General features: G+C 42.9%; 1 protein-coding gene across 1 annotated transcript; it reads left to right on the top strand.

Annotated features, from left to right (window-relative positions):
- Positions 1-4,214: 4,214 nt before the first annotated feature.
- LOC311124715 (myosin heavy chain, fast skeletal muscle-like) lies at positions 4,215-22,717 on the top strand (the record flags this gene model as incomplete). Its single annotated transcript, XM_084198820.1, has 39 exons — positions 4,215-4,430; positions 4,769-4,915; positions 6,301-6,457; positions 6,838-6,865; positions 7,266-7,380; positions 7,470-7,562; positions 7,739-7,799; positions 7,910-8,008; positions 8,303-8,406; positions 8,833-8,971; positions 9,623-9,741; positions 9,894-10,043; positions 10,138-10,308; positions 10,537-10,840; positions 11,538-11,602; positions 11,696-11,783; positions 11,904-12,021; positions 12,422-12,545; positions 12,987-13,123; positions 13,751-14,006; positions 14,239-14,481; positions 14,828-15,004; positions 15,101-15,246; positions 15,415-15,505; positions 16,115-16,504; positions 16,626-16,752; positions 17,253-17,371; positions 17,517-17,713; positions 17,852-18,035; positions 18,153-18,318; positions 18,632-18,756; positions 18,939-19,247; positions 19,485-19,688; positions 19,833-19,958; positions 20,097-20,267; positions 21,583-21,687; positions 21,784-21,879; positions 22,188-22,319; positions 22,697-22,717. The coding sequence occupies 39 exons, from the start codon at positions 4,215-4,217 to the stop codon at positions 22,715-22,717; spliced, it is 5,820 nt and encodes a 1,939-aa protein (XP_084054946.1).
- Between the last annotated feature and the right edge of the window lie 350 nt (positions 22,718-23,067).

The following is a 23,067-nucleotide window of genomic DNA, read 5'->3' as shown; positions in this document are numbered from 1 at the left end:
TGGGATGTAGCCTACCATGTCGGCCAGCAATAGGATTGTCACGATCGTCTAAGGATGAGGACCAATGCGCAGCGTTGAATGCGAACATCTTTTATTATATAAATGATCACACGATCAAAATAACAAACGAAAACGTGACGTCTACAGTTTAACACAACCCAACTAGAACAAGAAACCACAAAACACAAAGTGAAAACAGACAGTTTAAATATGGCTCCCAATCAGAGACAACGAGCCAACAGCTGACACTCGTTACCTCTGATTGGGAGTCACTCAAACAAAGAAATACAATAACCTAGACCCACAACAAAACATAGAAACTAACACCCTGGCTCAACATACGAGAGTCCCCCGAGCCAGGGCGTGACAGTACCCCCCCCTAAAGGCGCGGACTCCGACCGCGCCAACGAAACACAACAGGGGAGGGACCGGGTGGGCACTCCGCCTAGGCGGCGGATCCGGCTCCAGTGGAACAGGCACGTGCCGTGCTGCACTGACGACGCACACCACTGGCTTGGTGTGGGGAGCAGGAGTGGGCCGGACTGGGCTGGCGACGCGCACCACAGACCTGGTGCGGAGAGCAGGAACGGGCAGAGCCGGGCTGACGAGACGCACCACAGACTTGATGCGGGGAGCAGGAATGGGCCAGACTGGGCTGACGAAACGCACCATAGACTTGGTGCGGAGAGCAGGAATGGGCCGGACCGGGCTGGCGACGCGCACCACAGACCTGGTGCGGAGAGCAGGAACGGGCAGAGCCGGGCTGACGAGACGCACCACAGACTTGATGCGGGGAGCAGGAATGGGCCAGACTGGGCTGGCGACGCGCACCACAGACCTGGTGCGGGGAGCAGGAATGGGCCGGACTGGGCTGGCGACGCGCACCACAGACCTGGTGCGGGGAGCAGGAACGGGCAGAGCCGGGCTGTCGACGCACACCGCAGGTTCGGTGCGGGGAGCAGGAATGGGCCAGACTGGGTTGGCGACGCGCACCACAGACCTGGTGCGGGGAGCAGGAACGGGCCGTGCCGGACTGACGAAACGCACCATAGACTTGGTGCGGAGAGCAGGCACGAGCCGTGCCGGACTGACGACGCACACCACTGGCTTGGTGCGGGAAGCTTGGATGGGCCGGACTGTACTGGGGACACACACCACTGGCCCTACACCGGGATCTGGAACGGGCCGGACCGGACTGGCAACACACGCCAGTACCTCTCGCCGTGCCTCTACTTCCTCCATCCCCTCTTCGACCAGTGGCCCCCGTAACCCGGCGGCCTTCTCCGGCAACCCACTGGGCCGCTCTATCGCGGCCTCCTGCTGGTCCGACGTCGTGAGCCCCCCCCTAAAAATTTTCGGGGCGTCTCTCCTACCCGTGGACCAGGTCTCCATGTCCCTCGCCAGCCTTTCGCCCTTCTGCCATAATGTCAAGCCCTTCTCTTCCTCACTCGGCTTGACCCAGTCCAGGAGGCGAAGGAGATCTGTGAGGGATCTCCCTGGCGATGGCTCCTGGACACGCTGCTTGGTCACATCTTGGTGGTTTCTTCTGTCACGATCGTCTAAGGATGAGGACCAATGCGCAGCGTTGAATGCGAACATCTTTTATTATATAAATGATCACACGATCAAAATAACAAACGAAAACGTGACGTCTACAGTTTAACACAACCCAACTAGAACAAGAAACCACAAAACACAAAGTGAAAACAGACAGTTTAAATATGGCTCCCAATCAGAGACAACGAGCCAACAGCTGACACTCGTTACCTCTGATTGGGAGTCACTCAAACAAAGAAATACAATAACCTAGACCCACAACAAAACATAGAAACTAACACCCTGGCTCAACATACGAGAGTCCCCCGAGCCAGGGCGTGACAAGGATTTTATAAATGCCCATCCGTTTGTTAAACAGGCCGTTACATTGGCTTTATTAGTCCTGGTTCCTGTGACTAATCAGTTTGGCTATTTAAGCTCTGAATATCAACTACCCAGCTTTAACATGAGTCATCATGAGCCTATTTGCAATGTGTTTACACAGCGGGAAATGCAAAAGTATTTTCTTATTTGCTATGATCAGCTAGTCCAAACCACTGAAAACTGATCATGACAATGGGGTGAAACTCCTGTGATTGTCCATTGCATATTGTCCATTTTACTTTGAACAGTCCTGTTTATAGGATATGTTTGTTAACATTACAGATCATTTTGAGCGCCATTTAGGTTAGGCTATTTGATCGGAGAAACCTGCATGATGTAAAAAGTGTCTGTCTCATTACATTGTCATTCATTTTATCTCCAGCCTGTAGGCTACAGAAAAGGCCACATGCTCTTTCTACCATATCCTTTATCTGCTACATGATTTATGTTAGATAAAAACATTTTTATGGAACGTTGTGGAGTGCTGTCTCTCCAACAGCACCCTGGAGAGGCATGCTGGGAATGGACCAGCAAAATATTTTGCACCCCTGCAAAAGTGGGGGTGCAACGCTCACCTAAAAAGCCCATATGCCACTGGTTGAGAGACATTGTCATGGTTTTTGGGCAGAATTATGTGAGGTTTTATGTGTAGTTGAAGGTACATCTTGGTCGGTTTAGAAAATGCCGCCCTCGTCAATCTGCAGCCTAATCCTGCCTAATGGGATTCATTGAAATGTAATGTAATGTAAATGTAAAGGAATCTGTTACTTTATTGTAACTTTTCCCTATTCATGTTACATCACTTTTATTGAAGCAGCTCAGCTGCTAAGCGGTTTACTTCACCGTGTAATAAAAGTTTGAGGCAGTTATATCGTTGTCAGCGATATGAGTGGATAAGATTATTGAAATACTGATATGGTGTTACGTAAGTCATAAGAATCCTACTGGACCGTTTTAGCCAACTGAAATGTGAGACAAATAAAAGCTCCACCTGAATCTTCATTAGATCATATTGTACATAAATACACATTTAGATTTAACAATTTTATAAGCTGTTATTGAAAGCCTAAAATCTGTTCTAGTTTCATTTAATATGGTTCTACCAGGGTAATTAATCAAACTAAGCAAAGCACGAGGTAAAGGCCAACTCTGTCACAAGCGTGAGGTGAGGAGACAGTTCAGATGTGTTTCCAAGCTAAATAATATAAATAATAGGTGAACATATATAACGTTTTTGATGAGGATTAATGCCACTAAAATGGAACTAAAAAAGGTCAGATTAGAATTCATGAAAACTATTTTAGTGGTAGTGGGGCAACATGGACTCACTCCATTACAGTATTTGAGGGTCAGTGGTAGTAACATTGGAATACATTTGATAAATCAAACTTCTGATATTGTTATAACTATTAGTAATGAAATCTCTCTTATGTAAATTCAGTGAAATTCAATTAATGGACAAATATGACATTAAAAAGTCATGTAATGGGAGTGTGGTGGTCCTGGAAGTGGGAGGTGCTAGTTAGGGACAGACACACAGGTCTGGGGGGGAGGTCTCTCCTACAGTCCATGTCCTTCCCCAGAGTGGTCCATAATTAACTTCTGCTTGGTTGGCACTTCCAACCAGATATAAGGAGGCTGAGGCCCCAGCATCCATAAGTCAGATACCTTCTTCCACTTTGGTAAGACCTCTCCATCTCCTTAGATTTTTACATTTGTCTCATCTTTAATTTTTTTAATTTGTCTCATCTTTGTACTCAGTGGCATTATCTTACTGCACTGATTGAATTGAGTTCTGCATGTCTCTTGTAAGATTCGACAATATGTAATCAAGTGGCATTGGTTTTAAATGTAGTTTTGAAATGTGTTTAACTTTAAACGTTTTAATTCAAATTTGTAACTTCTATTTACGGTCAAAAGTGGTGCTCCTGCATTTGTATGTAAATTGAGTGTGTGCTCTAGAATTTAACTGGGTTTAAAGTTATCAGTTCCACCTGTAGTTGAATTTGACATGGCTGTAATGATTGAGTTAATTGTTTTCTAGCCCTTTGGGTGCTAAATGATCAGGCTTTAGAAATGTGTGTTTTCACAACACCCTAATGTTTCACAGGGTCCTCTAAGAAGTACACATTCATCTGTAGGAGGGGAAAAACAAGGTGAGACATGGTTTGAGTCTTCACATAAAAAGTAATGAGAATATTTGGAGAGATACTGCTCACCTAACTCTGTTGACTGGGGAGGAAGCAGAGTCAATCATGTTTCTTGTTTCATCTCTTTCCTAGTGATCCGTCACCATGAGTACGGACGCTGAGATGGAAATCTACGGCAAGGCTGCCATATACCTCCGTAAGTCTGAGAAGGAGAGGATGGAGGCACAAGCCATGCCCTTTGATTCAAAGAACTCCTGCTATGTGACAGACAAGGTGGAGCTGTACCTTAAGGGTCTGGTCACTGCCAGGGCCGATGGGAAGTGTACTGTAACAGTCACCAAACCTGACGGTTCTAAGGAGGTAAGCCTGATCTGAAAAGTATTCAAGTTCAAGTTTGTGCAATTACTCTATTTATTGAAAAATCATCTAAGTTATATGAAAAAATGCCAATAGGCAATAAGACATAATTAACAAAAGATAGATTAAGAAGCATTTAATTGTTTATTTGTGTGCAGTATATATCCTTAAAACATTGACTAGTCAAGAATCACCAGTCATTTTTCAGTGGCTGATAACAAAGTAGTTGATTAAATGTGGATATGCATTATTTAAATGATTCAACTTGGATTTCATGAGCAAAACGCATTCAGTCATGTCCACTTTGATCTGTGTGTAATCTAGATTTCTGACTGTTTCAGGAAGGAAAAGAGTTCAAAGATGCAGACATCTACGAGATGAACCCCCCTAAGTATGACAAGATTGAGGACATGGCCATGATGACCTACCTGAATGAAGCCTCTGTGTTGTATAACCTCAAAGAGCGTTATGCAGCATGGATGATCTATGTAAGAAACATGCACATACAAACCACACACATATACAGTACCAGTGAAAAGTTTGGACACATCTGCTCATTCTAGGGTTTTTCTTTATTTTTACAGTTTTTCACATTGTAAAATGATAGTGAAGACATAAAAACTATGTATACAGAAGATAGCCCTATTTGGTAAAAGACCAAGTCCATATTATAGCAAGAACAGCTCAAATAAGCAAAGAGAAACGACAGTCCATCATTACTTTAAGACATGAAGGTCAGTCAATCCTGAAAATGTGAAGAACTTTGAAAAGGTTATTTTTCTTTAGTTTTTTAGCAGACGCTCTTATCCAGAGCGACTTACAGGAGCAATTAGGGTTAAGTGCCTTGCTCAAGGGCACATCGACAGTTCTTCAAGTGCAATCGTAAAAATCATCAAGCGCTATGATGAAACTGGCTCTCATGAGGGCCGCCACAGGAAAGGTAGACCCAGAGTTACCTCTGCTGCAGAGGATAAATTCATTAGAGTTACCAGCCTCAGAAATTGCAGCCCAAATAAGTGCTTTAATGAGTTCAAGTAACTGACACATCTTAACATCAACTATTCAGAGGAGACTGAGTGAATCAGGCCTTCATGGTCAAATTGCTGCAAAGAAACCACTACTAAAGGAAACCAATAATAAGAAGAGACTTGCTTGTGTCTCCCGAGTGGCGCAGTGGTCTAAGGCACTGCATCGCAGTGCTAGCTGTGCCACTAGAGATCCTGGTTCGAATCCAGGCTCTGCTGTAGCCGGCCGCAACCGGGAGACCAATGGGACGGCGCACAAATGGCCCAGCGTCATCCAGGGTAGGGGAGGGAATGGCCGGCAGGGAGGTAGCTCAGTTGGTAGAGCATGGCGTTTGCAACGGCAGGGTTGTGGGTTCGATTCCCACGGGGGGCCAGTATGGATATAAAAAAGAATAATGTATGCACTAACTGTAAGTCGCTCTGGATAAGAGCGTCTGCTAAATGACTATAAAAAAATAAAAACACAGATCTTTGGTTCCAACTGCTGTGTCTTTGTGAGAATCTTAAATATAAAATATATTTTGATTTGTTTAACGCTTTTTTGGTTACTACATGATTCCATATGTGTTATTTCATAGTTGTGATGTCTTCCCTATTATGCTACAATGTAGGAAATAGTTAAAATCAAGAAAAACACTTGAATGAGTAGGTGTGTCCAAACTTTTGACTGGTACTGTATATGAACAGAAGAAATACACACATACAGTACTATACATAAATTAATGGTAGAAACCAAACCAAATCAATACATCAGTATACCAAAGTACTCCCACATCCTCACATAAATCCTGATAAAAGTCCATCTGACTTTATTAATCCCCTAATTTAATTTAATCACTTTCATCCAGACCTACTCTGGGCTCTTCTGTGCCACGGTGAACCCCTACAAGTGGCTCCCCGTGTACGACGCAGAGGTTGTCAACGCCTACAGAGGGAAGAAGAGGATGGAGGCTCCACCCCATATCTTCTCCGTCTCTGACAACGCCTTTCAGTTCATGCTGATTGGTACGAGCTCTCAAGGATGCATGGATGGATGGATGGATGGATGGATGGATGGATGGATGGATGGACGGATGGATGGAGGGGTGGATGGATGGATGGATGGATGGAGGGGTGGATGGTTGGATGGATGGATGGATGTCCATGATTGCATATGGATCTCAAAGTCCATAAGTGTTTATGGATGGATGGATGAATGGAAGTGAAAATATGCTTTAGAGAGATATCTACTGTTTTCTAGTCTAGGTAATAACAGTTTGCTGGGAATATTTGTTTTCACTACCAATGAATGAAAAATGTTCCAAAATGAAATGCATGATGATGCTATGAATGAAATAATGTCCCTATAATGTTACTTGAGTACGATATATGTATTTCGGTTACAGATAAGGAGAACCAGTCCATCCTGATTACGTAAGTTTTTTACAAATATTATACTTTTAGCAATATGTTGGGTCACTTCCCACTCGGCACACACTGGTTAAATCAATGTTGAACCAACATGAAACAGACGTTGAATTGACGTCCGTTCCCAATGGGATGAAAATAAGTGATGATTAGGCTTAATAATTAATATTTGTTCATTTACATTTTTGTCATTTAGAATCCAGAGTGACTGCATCCTTTTTCATACTGGTCCCCCGTGGGAATTGAACCCACAACCCTGGCATTGCAAGCACCATGCTCTACCAACTAAGCCACACAGGATTTTCTTATGTTAGAAAACAGGTCAACAGTGTATTTTTCTATGCTATTTCTTAGTGAAAGCCAATCTGACACTCAAACACCCCTCTTTCTCTGTCATATAAACCAGTGGAGAATCCGGTGCAGGAAAGACTGTCAACACCAAGCGTGTCATCCAGTACTTCGCCACCATTGCAGTGTCTAGTGGCGAGAAGAAGAAGGAAGCAGACCCCAGCAAAATGCAGGTAGGTTGGGCTCATGTTTGCCTTTTTAACACATTCCAAGAAAAAATTACTTTACCAGTTTCTGAGCAACTTGTGTTTGTCTCAATCAGGGGTCTCTTGAGGATCAGATCATTGCAGCTAACCCTCTGCTGGAGGCTTACGGTAATGCCAAGACAGTGAGGAACGACAACTCATCTCGCTTTGTAAGTATGAAGGGCATACTGTGGAAGTGACCTTATATTGGACACATGTGTTTCAGTAGTTCCCTATTGATATGTCAATAGATGTCCAACAACCTGTAATATTTAAAGGGGTCCATCAAAGTAAAATGTTAGATTTATTTTGTTGACCTATTTCTAACCCCCGTGCTCTACTATAGGGTAAATTCATCAGGATTCACTTCCAAGGTGGTAAACTGGCTAAAGCTGACATTGAGACCTGTGAGTTGGTTTTGATTGTTTCTCAATGCTTTCCTAAATTCACAGAATATTTTTGGGGGATCACATATTCAAATTCTCTCTCTCTCTCTCGCTCTCTCTTTCACCCTCAGACCTGCTGGAGAAATCCAGAGTGTCCTTCCAGCTGCCCGATGAGAGAGGCTACCACATCTTCTTCCAGATGATGACAGGCCACAAACCTGAGATAGTTGGTACGGCAAAGTAGAGGTTCAGTGGAAATTATTCACACCCCCATCTGTGGAACTTATTAAACATGTTCATAATCTACACTGATAATACTATTACATCTTTGGGAAAGATGTATCAAGTGATGCACTGTGATCACACTAGTCCACAAGTTTTTGTCCCCTCTTTTGATGCTATTTATTATATACTACATGTATCCTTGAGTCCATCTATTGAGTAAAGGAGAGAGAGATACTGTAAAGGAAGGAGAGCACAATTCTAAGAGATTTAACTGACAAGCCATTCTCTGTTGTCCACAGAAATGGCCCTCCTCACCACCAACCCCTACGACTTCCCCATGTGTAGCCAGGGTCAGATCGCTGTGGCCAGCATCGACGACAAGGAAGAGCTGGATGCCACAGACGTGAGTCAAACAAAGGGTTAACCAAACTCTAGATATAGAAAGGGAATGACCATCATACACACTGAATGCACTGTGAAATTCCAATTTGGTGGCAGCTGGGAATGTTCATGTATGTTTTTGTTTGATTCTAAATGCCTTGTGTTAGTTAGGCATGTGCATCAAGGAACTCTTCATGCCTTTACACGTAGCCATGAGGCAAATACATGTAAGACATCCACAAGAGAGCACCACTAAGTTTCCTGTGGAACTATGTAAAACTTTTGTGCTGCCATCTACTAGTGTGTTGGCCAAGCGTTATCATGTGGAACAGAGAAGCCTGTCAAATCTATCCATCCCATTGTTCTGCAGTGAGCAGCACAGAACTGTAGTGTAACTGAGCAAACTACCGTTCAGTTCATCACTGTTGTACTTCCTCTTTAATGCCAGGATGCCATTACAATCCTGGGCTTCAGTAACGATGAGAAGATTGGCATCTACAAGCTGACAGGAGCTGTAGTGCACCATGGCAACATGAAATTCAAGCAGAAGCAGCGTGAGGAGCAGGCCGAGCCAGACGGCACAGAGGGTGAGTCCCACTCATAGATATACAATATGTAAAGCATTAGTCCCATTCCCAGTCCCACTCATAGATATACAATATGTAAAGCATTAGTCCCATTCCCAGTCCCACTCATAGATATACAATATGTAAAGCATTAGTCCCATTCCCAGTCCCACTCATAGATATACAATATGTAAAGGATTAGTCCCATTCCCAGTCCCACTCATAGATATACAATATGTAAAGCATTAGTCCCATTCCCAGTCCCACTCATAGATATACAATATGTAAAGCATTAGTCCCATTCCCAGTCCCACTCATAGATATACAATATGTAAAGTATTAGTCCCATTCCCAGTCCCACTCATAGATATACAATATGTAAAGTATTAGTCCCATTCCCAGTCCCACTCATAGATATACAATATGTAAAGCATTAGTCCCATTCCCAAACATAGAAATAGAACACGTAAGACAGACAGTGCCACATGAAAGTCATGCAGGAGATCATTTTTGGAGAACAAATTCTGAGCTCCAGAAATGATTTGAAATGATGGATGTGGGTGAATCAAAACCTAACTCACAAAGAAGTTAGCCAAACTATTTTGTCAGTGTGACATTAAAAACAAAGTGATCTTGTGTGCCTGAGTCTGTTGTTGTTGGTTCTCTCTCCAGTGGCTGATAAAATCGCCTACCTGCTGGGCCTGAACTCTGCTGAGATGTTGAAGGCTCTGTGCTACCCCAGAGTGAAGGTCGGCAATGAGTATGTGACCAAGGGACAGACTGTGGCTCAGGTAAGGTGGCCAAACACAGCATCTACCATTTTCTGAGCACCATAATTATTTAGGGAACGAGTGTATTGCTTTTGTTTTTCCAAAGCTTGTGTAACCATATCACTGGACATGGTCAATATCTCCTGTGTTAATTTGAGGTGTTATCATTGCAGGTTAATAACTCAGTCAGCGCTCTGGCCAAGTCTATCTATGAGAGGATGTTCTTGTGGATGGTCATCCGTATCAATGAAATGTTGGACACCAAGCAGCCAAGGCAGTTCTATATCGGTGTGCTTGACATTGCCGGGTTTGAGATCTTTGATGTGAGTACGAGACCAGAACAAGACAATTAGTTGTGATTGAGATGGATTACAGCCTTGTATGATGAAATTATCTCTTTGAAAATTCCATCAACAGTACAACAGCATGGAGCAGCTGTGCATCAACTTCACCAATGAGAAACTGCAACAGTTTTTCAACCACACCATGTTCGTCCTGGAGCAAGAGGAGTACAAGAAGGAGGGAATCGTCTGGGCCTTCATTGACTTCGGCATGGACTTGGCTGCCTGCATTGAGCTTATTGAGAAGGTAAACTGTCTGTGAGGATTATACTGGACCGCAACAGCAAAGCTCATAGGGATCGCTGTGTGAGACATTATCACAGTTTTACAACGCATCTGACTGTTGAGAACTCAATATGTTTCCTATTATGTGACCTTAAATTAATATAATCCTATAATAGCATGTTTGCTAAAGGAACAGATGTGATCCTAAATGGAAATATCACTAATTTGATATACATCTCTTTTCGTGAAGCCATTGGGCATCTTCTCCATCCTTGAAGAGGAGTGCATGTTCCCCAAGTCTTCAGACACTACCTTCAAGGACAAGCTGTACTGCCAACATCTTGGGAAAACAAAGGCGTTTGAGAAGCCCAAGCCTGCCAAAGGCAAGGCAGAGGCCCACTTCTCCCTAGTGCACTATGCCGGTACTGTGGACTACAACATCACTGGCTGGCTGGAGAAGAACAAGGACCCCCTGAACGACTCAGTTTGTCAGTTATACGGGAAGTCTGGAGTCAAAATCCTGGCTGCCCTGTATCCCGCTGCCCCGCCTGAGGGTAAGTATCAGGTCAAAATATTTAACAAGGCACTAGCTACAACTCAGACCCACATTTTCTTTAAAATAGCTTTGAATGTATCACAATTGTATCACAATTTCTCAGGGTTTATCACTGGGTTAATTTATTCATACACTCGGTTAAAGTGGCAATATGTCACTTTTTGAGCAGCCCCACCAAATTCACATAGAAAAGTGAGTTGTAGATCTCTCATTCTACTTGAAAGCAAGTCTAAGAAGCGGTAGATTTGTTCTATGCTTCCCGTTATTCCGTTTTGTTTTTGCATCTTTTACTTTGGGTTTTGTTCAACCAGCTTCAAACAGCTGAAACAACAATATCTTTGGTTATAGAAAATGTATTTCACAGCGGTTTAGCTGGTATAGTGATTCTCTACACTATGCTAGTTAATTCTTTCACATAGGTTTTAGCAACCAGGAAATAGCGGAGAGATTTCTGCATAGTGCAACTTTAATTTAATTATATAATAGGTGTTATTTTACACAAATCTCATTGGTCGCATTTGCATCTAGATAAGTGTAATAAGTTAACCAGAGATGATCTGGTTTATAATTAATGTGCTTGCTGAAGACAAGACCACTCTAGATTTCTTACATACTCTTATTATTATTCTATTTATTCCACCCGCTCTAGAAAATTTACTTTTTTAGTTATCTTGAACTTTTCCCCATTTTAACAGATACAACCAAGAAAGGAGGCAAGAAGAAGGGTGGTTCCATGCAGACTGTGTCCTCCCAGTTCAGGGTGAGCTTTTGAAATGTGTGTATTCAGTCCTTCAAAAGGTGCCTTGATAATCATAAATGATGTCTGAGAAAATGGTTTGTAACCCTCTTACAGGAGAACTTACATAAGCTGATGACCAACTTGAGGAGCACTCATCCTCACTTTGTGCGCTGCCTGATCCCCAACGAGTCAAAGACTCCAGGTACAATAAATATTGAGTTAAATATTACCAGTATCTTATCAGTACACTTTCATTAACTTTACCAATCCCAATCTTTAACCTGTTTATGTGTATTAAACAAGACTTGGTTTGTTTTACCAGGTCTGATGGAGAACTTCCTGGTTATCCACCAGCTCAGGTGTAATGGTGTACTGGAGGGTATCAGGATCTGCAGAAAGGGCTTCCCCAGCAGAATCCTTTATGCTGATTTCAAGCAGAGGTACACGCACTTAAACACAAATGCGCAAATGCACACAATCACAGAGAGATCTTCTCCAAGGGTTTTCCAGCATCAGAATAGTCTGACCTTATAAGTAATACAGTCAGGTCCAAAATGACTGGCACTCTTGCTAAGATGAGCAGGAAAGACTGGTATCAAATGTATAATAAAGATACTGAACTATATTGTATGGTCAAACATTTGTGACAGTTATATTATTTTATACTAATACAATTGTTCAGAGAAAGAGAGTTAAAATAATATACTTTTGTTTGATTTGTTTAGTGTTTTTTGCTAATCTTCATCAAGGGTGACCTCACTGTAATAATTATAATCATGACTTCACTGTATAACCAACCTATTACAACTTGGCATACTTGAAAACTGTCTCCTCATTCAGGTACAAAGTACTGAATGCCAGTGTCATCCCTGAGGGCCAGTTCATGGACAACAAGAAGGCTTCTGAGAAGCTGCTTGGTTCCATTGATGTGAATCACGAAGATTACAAGTTTGGACACACCAAGGTCAGTCAAATACCCCCAGCAAAAGCTGACAACAAAACACAACTTCAATGATAATTTAAATCCTTACCATATAAAATCTCTCCAGTTGATCTGTCCATCCTTTTGTTCTTTCTTCTTCATTTAACTAAAGGAAAAGGTGGAAAAACATTGTAGTGTTTTTGTCTTCAAAGTCATACAAGTATAGAAGAGAAACTAAACTCATTATCATGTGCATTGTGTTAGAATGGTATGGCTGCAGTTATCTGTATCTGTGGACATTATTAATCTACAACTGTACAGTAACTAACAATTTAGAAACATCCTATCCCATGGTTTGTTTGTTAGCATTGCAAATGTAATGTTGTTCAAATCAATCTAGTGGAGTTGTTCCCCTCTTTTGATTCAACCCTTTCTATCTGTCACCATCTGTGGTTCCATTGACCATGCTAACCTGTGTCTCAGGTGTTCTTCAAAGCCGGTCTTCTGGGTGTCCTGGAGGAGATGAGAGATGAGAAGCTGGCCTCTCTGGTCGGCATGGTCCAGGCTCTCAGCCGTGGATTCCTCATGAGGAGAGAGTTTAGCAAGATGATGGAGAGGAGGTGAGGAATAGTTGACATCTTGGCAAAGCATACTGTCAACCACCTGTATCTAATGCATTATGATGACATGCTGTATATGCTCTGAGTTGTTCAGAATAAGAAAGTTCATCTTATAATGCTCTATTAAAGCTACAACCCTTAATCGAAACATTAACAAAGTGGAAACCCTGCCTCTGTTTTGGTATACAGCTGTGGGATGGGCCTGGAGCATTGCAACTATTCTCTAATTGGTAGACAGAGATATGGTGATAGTTTTAAGCTTGTTTTGAGTCCATACAGTGTTTGTTTCCATTTACATTGTTTGCAAACATTGTGGTAAAACAAGCTTATATTTGGAGTTAATTAATTTATAAGTCCATTTATAAATCCAAAAATGGATGTAGCAATTAAGGATTATATCTTTATAGCTTCAGTTTGGGGTTTGGCTGTTCATTTAGATTTGTGGTATTCACCCATTCATTCTTGAAGAACATAAAATGCCTCATGAGCTTAGCATGCATGACCTGTCAATCGTTGCATCTAGAGTTCGGGGCGTTCCATTTTGTTGTTCTTCTAATCCCTTCTAATCCCTGAATGTAGCTTTAAGCATGTCACTCACCATGCCACTATATCCTTTCTGTCGACCAGAGAATCCATTTACACCATCCAGTACAACGTCCGCTCATTCATGAATGTGAAACACTGGCCATGGATGAAGGTCTATTACAAGATCAAGCCCCTGCTGAAGAGCGCTGAGACTGAGAAGGAGCTGGCCAACATGAAGGAGAACTATGAGAAGATGAAGACAGACCTGGCCAAGGCTCTGGCCAAGAAGAAGGAGTTGGAGGAGAAGTTGGTGTCCCTGGTGCAGGAGAAGAATGACCTGGCGCTCCAAGTTGCATCTGTGAGTGAACAACAACCCTCATATGGGTACATTTACACACAAATGAATACACACATGAACACACACACACACACACTGTAAAGTATGTGGCAAACTCATAACATTTCTATTGCCAATGTAATATGCTGTATTTATTTCATGAATTTCTATTGATTTGCTCTTACCTCTTTGACTAAAGTGTATATTTTGATACACAAAGTGAGGCATATCTTTTCTCCTGCTCTGAAACCAGGATTCAGAAAATCTGAACGATGCTGAGGAAAGGTGCGAGGGGCTCATCAAGAGCAAGATCCAGCTGGAGGCCAAACTCAAAGAGCTGACCGAGAGGCTGGAGGATGAGGAGGAGATCAATGCTGAGTTGACTGCCAAGAAGAGGAAGCTGGAGGATGAGTGCTCTGAGCTGAAGAAGGACATTGATGACCTGGAGCTCACCCTGGCCAAAGTGGAGAAGGAGAAGCACGCCACTGAAAACAAGGTTGAGTGTCTTACCATAGATAGTCTAACCAAACAATAATTCAAACAATAATCAACTCAAAACATAGCTTAACAATAATGGAATTCAAGTTGTATTGTGGGTGCAGGAAAAATTAAGACACAACAGTGGAATTTCAGTTGCGGGGTACTCCCCACATTCATTGCATGTTCTGTTCCCCCTCATTTATGATTTCCACTCAGTACACAGGCATGGTGTACACTGCCATCTACTGTTGAATCTATAGTACAGTACTTGTTGACACATTTCTAATTTAAATGAATGCAATATATAACAAACTAAATCTCCCCTTTATGGTGAAGTATAATTATGTTGTGGCCATTTTCAGGTTAAAAACCTGACAGAGGAGATGGCATCTATGGATGAGAGTGTTGCCAAGCTGACCAAGGAGAAGAAAGCCCTCCAAGAGGCCCACCAGCAGACACTGGACGACCTGCAGGCAGAGGAGGACAAAGTCAACACTCTGACCAAGGCCAAGACCAAGCTGGAACAGCAAGTGGACGACGTGAGTGGAGTTTGACATTTTGGCCATGATAGTGTGCAAGATGATATTATCTTCATTTGTTTAGATTTTAACAATATATTTGTTTTTATCTTATAGCTTGAGGGTTCTCTGGAGCAAGAGAAGAAGCTCCGTATGGACCTTGAGAGATCCAAGAGAAAGCTGGAGGGAGATCTGAAACTGGCCCAGGAGTCCATAATGGACCTGGAGAATGACAAGCAGCAGGCTGATGAGAAAATCAAGAAGTAAACACAAACAAATGACTACAGTATCAGCTGCTATAATGGTTGTTCTTGATTAATTATGAATTAGCATTTGCATGTTATTCTTAAAAGCAACATGAATGGTATTAGACTCCTTTTACACTCTCAAACCTAATCCAACTCTGCAATCAACGTGTTTGTGTTTCTTAGGAAGGAGTTTGAGACCACCCAGCTCCTCAGCAAGATTGAGGATGAACAGTCACTAGGAGCTCAGCTGCAGAAGAAGATCAAGGAACTCCAGGTACAGTACAAGATCAAAGGATCTAAGCTCCAGACACACTGAATAATTTCCTGAATTAAACGGACATATTTGTCCATGTGACTTCTGATGGCTCGGTAGGTGTTTCTTGCTGACATTTCCTACCATTGTAAAGATGGTGCTTCCATCGAGTTAGATAGAGGACTCATCTTTGTGTCTGTGCCATTATGGCGTTTGTGACAGAATAGGCATCTCCGTTTTTTAAGTAGTCATTTTTTAACCCGATCGAACAACCCAAGAACACTCGAGGCTGTAATCACTGCCAAAGGTGCTTCAACAAAGTAATGAGTAAAGGTTCTGAATGAATACTTATGTAAATGTACTATTTCATTTTTTAAATTTTTTTTTATACATTTGCCAAAAAAAATCAAAGAACCTGTTTTTGTTTTGTCTTTATGGGGTGTTGTGTGTAGAATGATGAGGGAAAAAATAAAAATTAATAAATTTTAGAATAAAGCTGTAACGTATTAAAATGTGGAAAAAGTAAAGGTGTCTGAATATTTTCTGAATGCACTATTATTTTTTTTTGAGAATCCAATTTTTCAACTGTATTGTAGTGTTAATCCCCCCTGCTTCTGCCCCCTGTTCTAGGCCCGTATTGAGGAGCTGGAGGAGGAAATTGAGGCTGAGCGTGCTGCCAGGGCTAAGGTTGAGAAGCAGAGGGCCGATCTCTCCAGGGAACTTGAGGAGATCAGCGAGAGGCTGGAGGAGGCCGGAGGCGCCACTGCTTCTCAGATTGAGATGAACAAGAAGCGTGAGGCTGAGTTCCAGAAGCTGCGTCGTGATCTTGAAGAGTCCACCCTGCAGCACGAGGCCACAGCCGCCGCTCTGCGAAAGAAGCAGGCCGACAGTGTGGCTGAGCTCGGGGAGCAGATCGACAACCTGCAGCGCGTCAAGCAGAAGCTGGAGAAGGAGAAGAGCGAGTACAAGATGGAGATTGATGACCTCTCCAGCAACATGGAGGCCGTCGCCAAGGCTAAGGTGAGTAGTGATGTTTTGGTCAAGCAGTATTGAGGAGGGTCAACTACATTACCATTCAAGTGAACTGAAGTTAACAGGAGTCCCAAATATAAAGTAATGATTGCACATGTTTCACTAACAGGGCAATCTGGAGAAGATGTGTCGTACACTTGAGGACCAGCTGAGCGAGCTCAAGACTAAGAATGATGAGAATGTTCGCCAGGTCAACGACATCAGCGGACAGAGGGCCAGACTCCTGACAGAAAATGGTACCATCAACAATGAACTACAACCCTATGTTTTCCTTCAGTAGATCACAATAACATGTGTTGGGTGCTGTATCCACATAATTTCTACTGTACTATTCACATTTTACATTTTAGTCATTTAGCAGACGCTCTTATCCTGAGCGACTTTCAGTTAGTGAGTACATACATAATTTTTTTATACTGGCCCCCCATGGGAATCAAACCCACAACCCTGGCGTTGCAAACACCATGCTCTACCAACTGAGCTACATCCCTGCCGGCCATTCCCTCCCCTACCCTGGACCAATTGTGCGCCGCCCCATGGGTCTCCTGGTCGCGGCCGCCTACGACTGGATTCGAACCAGGATCTCTAGTGGCACAGCTAGCACTGCAATGCAGTGCCTTAGACCACTGCGCCACTCGGGAGACACCACCTAACATTGCCCTATGATACCTCCAAATACGTTTTCAATCTTAGAGAACAGAGACCCTATTAACTAGATATCCCTCTATCCCTGCAGGTGAGTTTGGCCGCCAGCTGGAGGAGAAGGAAGCCCTGGTGTCTCAGCTGACCAGAGGAAAACAGGCCTTTACCCAGCAGGTGGAGGAGCTGAAGAGGGCGATTGAGGAGGAGGTCAAGGTAAGGGACCCAAAATGGACTCCACCGACCACAGAGTTTAGAGCCATATCTTCATAGAGATGGTGACTATGCCACCCTTAGAGTCTTCTACTATGATTAGTTTGACTATCTCTCGAATCTCTCTTGGTCTCTTTCTCTCTCACAGGCTAAAAACGCACTGGCCCACGGTGTTCAGTCTGCCCGTCATGACTGTGACCTCCTGAGGGAGCAGTTTGAGGAGGAACAGGAGGCCAAGGCAGAGCTGCAACGCGGCATGTCAAAGGCCAACAGTGAGGTGGCTCAGTGGAGGACTAAGTATGAAACTGATGCCATCCAGCGCACAGAGGAACTGGAGGAGGCCAAGTGAGTCGCACGCAACAGCAACAACTCAAATATAGGGTGTGGATGGTGAGGAGTGTAGGGGGATCTGAGAAAATGTTACGTCAAAATATATTGTAACATATGTTTCAAACCGAAAAACCACCCTCTGTTGTCCAACAGGAAGAAGCTGGCCCAGCGTCTGCAGGAGGCTGAGGAGACCATTGAGGCGACCAACTCCAAGTGTGCCTCCCTGGAGAAGACCAAGCAGAGGCTGCAGGGAGAGGTGGAGGACCTCATGATTGATGTTGAGAGAGCCAACGCATTGGCCGCCAACCTCGACAAGAAGCAGAGGAACTTTGACAAGGTAAAAATGAAAACCTAATTTTCTGCTACATAATCAATTGAAGTATAATTGTAGCATGTTTCTGATTCAAAACTTTTCATCTATGACTTCTAATGAAAATCCCATGTGTTTCCCTAGGTTCTGGCAGAGTGGAAGCAGAAGTATGAGGAGGGTCAGGCTGAGCTGGAAGGAGCTCAGAAGGAGGCTCGCTCTATGAGTACTGAACTCTTCAAGATGAAGAACTCCTACGAGGAGGCTCTGGATCATCTGGAGACTCTGAAGAGAGAGAACAAGAACCTGCAACGTGAGCATTTGACAGCAATTCTATTTGGCTCATGTTTGACTAGTTTTTTGAAAATGGAGGGAACTGTAATCATCAAAACTACTATTACACCATTTCATAGTTTTCATGTGCAGTATAAAAATATATAAATGGAACATGTAATTGCTATTGCTTTTAACAACCCAAGGAAGTTGAGGGCAATTAGATTTGTAAGACCGTATGAAGTGCTGTTAATTAATTAACTGTTATCATGATTCAATGTCAACTTCAATGCATTGGCGATATCCACTGAAAATCTCCCAAGTCTTAACTGCTCCTGTGTGTGTGTGTGCAGAGGAGATCTCTGACCTGACTGAGCAGATCGGAGAGACTGGCAAGAGCATCCATGAGCTGGAGAAGGCCAAGAAGACCGTGGAGACAGAGAAGTCTGAGATCCAGACCGCTCTGGAGGAGGCTGAGGTACAAACTACAGCTGTTTGATGGGAAAAGCAGTGTTGCACTAGCAATGCCAGCTACAGTCTAATGCTCCCTGCTTTGGTGTTCATATATATATATATATATATATATATATATATATATTTAATTCCTTGTACACATCCAAATATATTGAACAATTCACCTGACTGCTTCTGTTTGTCCAGGGCACACTGGAGCACGAGGAATCCAAGATTCTGCGTGTGCAGCTGGAGCTGAACCAGATCAAGGGTGAGGTGGACAGGAAGCTGGCTGAGAAGGACGAGGAGATGGAGCAGATCAAGAGGAACAGCCAGAGGGTGGTTGACTCCATGCAGAGCACCCTGGACTCTGAGGTCAGGAGCAGGAATGACGCCCTGAGGGTGAAGAAGAAGATGGAGGGAGACCTGAATGAGATGGAGATCCAGCTGAGCCACTCCAACAGGCAGGCCGCTGAGGCCCAGAAACAGCTGAGGAATGTCCAGGGACAGCTCAAGGTAAAGGGAATGTTTAAAAATCTGAACATGGAGAGGGATTTGTTTGTGAATCTGTAAAAAATTATAGAACAGAGGACTTGAATAGAGTGTACTATGTACTAAAGGTTGAGATATTTGGTAAACTCTTTCCAATTAACATTTCTATCACCAATCCTTTCGCCCCTACTTCCACTAAAACTTTGAAACTTTAAACTACTTTCACAAGTCCTAATGAACCTATGTCATTGTGAAATCCAGGATGCCCAAGTGCACCTTGATGATGCCGTCCGTGCCGCAGAGGACATGAAGGAGCAGGCAGCCATGGTGGAGCGCAGAAACGGTCTGATGGTGGCTGAAATCGAGGAGCTGAGAGTTGCTCTGGAGCAGACAGAGAGAGGCCGCAAAGTGGCTGAGACTGAGCTGGTAGACGCCAGCAAGCGTGTTGGACTGCTGCACTCCCAGGTATGGGTCAAAAGCCATTTCCAATGAAACTCAACCAAGCATACTGTTTACACACCTGGAATTCGACATTGCTTGCTTTTAGATTTTCATAATTTCAGCCTTGTGACTTGTGAGTCAAACAAATCGTCTTGTTTCCTCCTTCAGAACACCAGCCTTCTGAACACTAAGAAGAAGCTGGAGACTGACCTGGTGCAGGTGCAGGGAGAGGTGGACGACATCGTCCAGGAGGCCAGGAATGCAGAGGAGAAGGCCAAGAAGGCCATCACTGACGTGAGTCCTTGAATTACATCAACTTGATTTGTCCCCAAGGTCCAATTGTAGCTGGGCTGGTTAAGAACAACAAAGATCTCAGAGGAATGTTATGATTGGTGCCAATTGGTGCATAAATTAAACAAACTACTTTTCCAGGCGGCCATGATGGCTGAGGAGCTGAAGAAGGAGCAGGACACCAGCTCTCACCTGGAGAGGATGAAGAAGAACCTGGAGGTCACAGTCAAGGACCTGCAGCACCGCCTGGATGAGGCTGAGAATCTGGCCATGAAGGGAGGCAAGAAGCAGCTCCAGAAACTGGAGTCCAGGGTGAGTTAACAGCAGGATGGATTAGAGTGGATTGAAAGACAGATTGCTGGAAATGTATTCGATCATATAAAAATACACAGGATCATTGTTTAATGACTTTTTCTCTCAATAACCCAGTTAGATCAGGAGTTCCCAAACAGTTTTGCTTCGCGGACCCCTTTTGTGATGGAGAATTCATCAGGGATCCTCTGATAATATCAGAAACAACTCCTACTTTAGTTTTACTATGATTTCTGCAGTGCGTGGCTGGACTAATCAAGTCTCGGCCCCTGGGAAATAACATTTTAAAGTCACCTTTTGGCACCAGAAACAACATTCTACAGTTTTAAAGCTAATTTCCTGTAATTCTACACATTTTGCCATGGGGCGGAGAGAACATTTTTAAAGCTTAAATTACGGTGCATTTATATTCAATACAAAACATTTGGGGAATATGTTATACTTAAGTAGTGGTGTTGAGAAGAATTGGAGCCAAGACCTTCGATATAAAAAAGTATTTATCCAGTTGCTTCATTCAGGCTTGTACAGTTGTCGTGGAAGACTTCTAAACTGCAAATCTATTCAAATGTTATTGTTCACATACACATATTTAGCAGATGTTATTGCGGGTGTAGCGAAATGCTTGTGTTCCTAGCTCCAACAGTGCAGTAGTATCTAACAATTCAAAACAATACACACAAATCTATAAGTAAAGAATTAGTTCAGGCAAGTAGGGGCCTCTAGTGGCCATTCTGGTACTGCACCATACACTTAGAAAAGCAGTAGAGACCTCTAGTGGCCATTCTGGTACTGCACCATACACTTAGAAAAGCAGTAGAGGCCTCTAGTGGCCATTCTGGTACTGCACCATACACTTAGAAAAGCTTTCCAGAATGGACATAGAAATACAAGAAGAATTGAGTTGGAAGAAATGGATCATGGATAGAGTACTGTGGATACCAATATCACTGTGAGCCTCCCAGAACCATGTTGTGCGTCTAAGGGTGAAGAACGTAAATTGTGGATTACTAATATTACATTGTACTGTATTGCACTCTCTAAACTTTGTCCACAGATCACTGGTAGTTTAATCTGTTCTTGCTAGAAATATTCATAAACACATTTAAATGTAAATTCCCTTTTGGAACCACTGACCTAGATAATGAAAAGTTGTTGTTATTATTACAGACCCCTACAATTAAATGTTTAGAAGTACATAGGGACAGATAACAAGTGTGCCTCATTGACTGGGTAGAACACTACACCTCTGTTTTATAAAGATTTGTTATTTCTGATTTCACCACCTCAAACAAATATGTTTATTTCTTCCACAAAGGTGCGTGAGCTCGAGACTGAGGTGGAGGCCGAGCAGAGAAGAGGTGTAGACGCAGTCAAGGGAGTCCGCAAGTACGAGCGTAGAGTCAAGGAGCTCACTTACCAGGTAAGAGAAAGTGCCTTCTTCACTCACTTGACACTAACACAGACAGGTTTGTGTATAAAACTATACTGACATTGATTCTTTGATCTTCTCCCACAGACTGAGGAGGATAAGAAGAACGTTAGCAGACTTCAGGACCTGGTAGATAAGCTGCAGTTGAAAGTGAAGGCCTACAAGAGGCAGGCTGAGGAAGCGGTGAGTCACATACTTAGTCAAATACTCTGAAAGCATAACTTCGAAGAAAACAAATTTCCCCTACAAAACTTAATGTCCATACAGTTTAGTTGAATAAGTGTTGCTACTTCACATTGCTGTACAGGGGGATGGTCTAGTGATAGTGCTGGAGGCAGCGGTTTGATCCCCTGTTCCGCCACTCACTTTCTCTGCTGTATCATCCATCTCCCTATATACATTGCTATCCTAAATGTATATTTTAATTTGCTACCTGAAGCATCAAACTTTAAATGCTGATGTTTCGCTCTCCATCTCTTTTCTTCACCCAGGAGGAAGCAGCCAATAGCCACATGTCTAAGTTCAGGAAGGTTCAGCATGAGCTGGAGGAGGCTGAGGAGCGTGCTGACATCGCTGAGACTCAGGTCAACAAGCTCAGAGCCAAGACCCGTGACACTGGAAAGGTACAGAACTGCTGCTAAACCTATACCTGACTCATGTTCAAATATGACCACATCAACACCGCCTATGATTCAGTCTTCACAGAGGTCAACACAGACCTTTTCCACTCACTCAACTGTATTTAAGATCTCTGAGAAGAACATTTTAAGGTAGGGCAACAACAACAAAAAACATTATTTCAAGTTAGTACCTCAAAATTGAAATCCAAGCTGAGCACTGAGCTTGAAAATGCTTGATCCATTATATTCTTTCCAAGTGTTCATATATTTATCATGTTCATTATTATTACTGATCCATTATATTCTATCCAAGTCTATCCATATATTTATCATGTTCATTATTATTACTGATCCATTATATTCTTTCTTTCTTCTTACAGGGCAAAGAAGTTGCTGAATAAACAAGACCAAGTCTTATCATTTTCCTGTGTTGCATAAAATATGATTTTCATGGTGAAATGTTGAGCATTGATTAAAAACATGTAGGCCTACATACACTTCCTTCGTGACTGTGGACTTATTACTCAGCAAACAGCTTTTTCATACCATACAAATATTGTACTTTAATTAATGGAGCAATCTGGGATTCCAACAACAACAATTGTTGAGGGAGAAATGTAACCTCTCTCAAATTCATAGACTGAGCTATGGATGTAAGGACTGACCATCCAGAACATCAAAATGATAGTTTTAATTCTTTACACTTGGAGGATTTGGCCAATATGGACAGGCCCAAATTTAAACGTTTCTA

This window comes from Coregonus lavaretus, assembly GCF_964263955.1.
Source record: "Coregonus lavaretus genome assembly, contig: HAP1_SCAFFOLD_79, whole genome shotgun sequence".
NCBI classification, from domain to species: Eukaryota; Metazoa; Chordata; class Actinopteri; order Salmoniformes; family Salmonidae; genus Coregonus; species Coregonus lavaretus.
The sequence above is the reverse complement of the archived record's forward strand: the minus strand, read 5'-3'. Positions and strand labels throughout refer to the sequence as shown.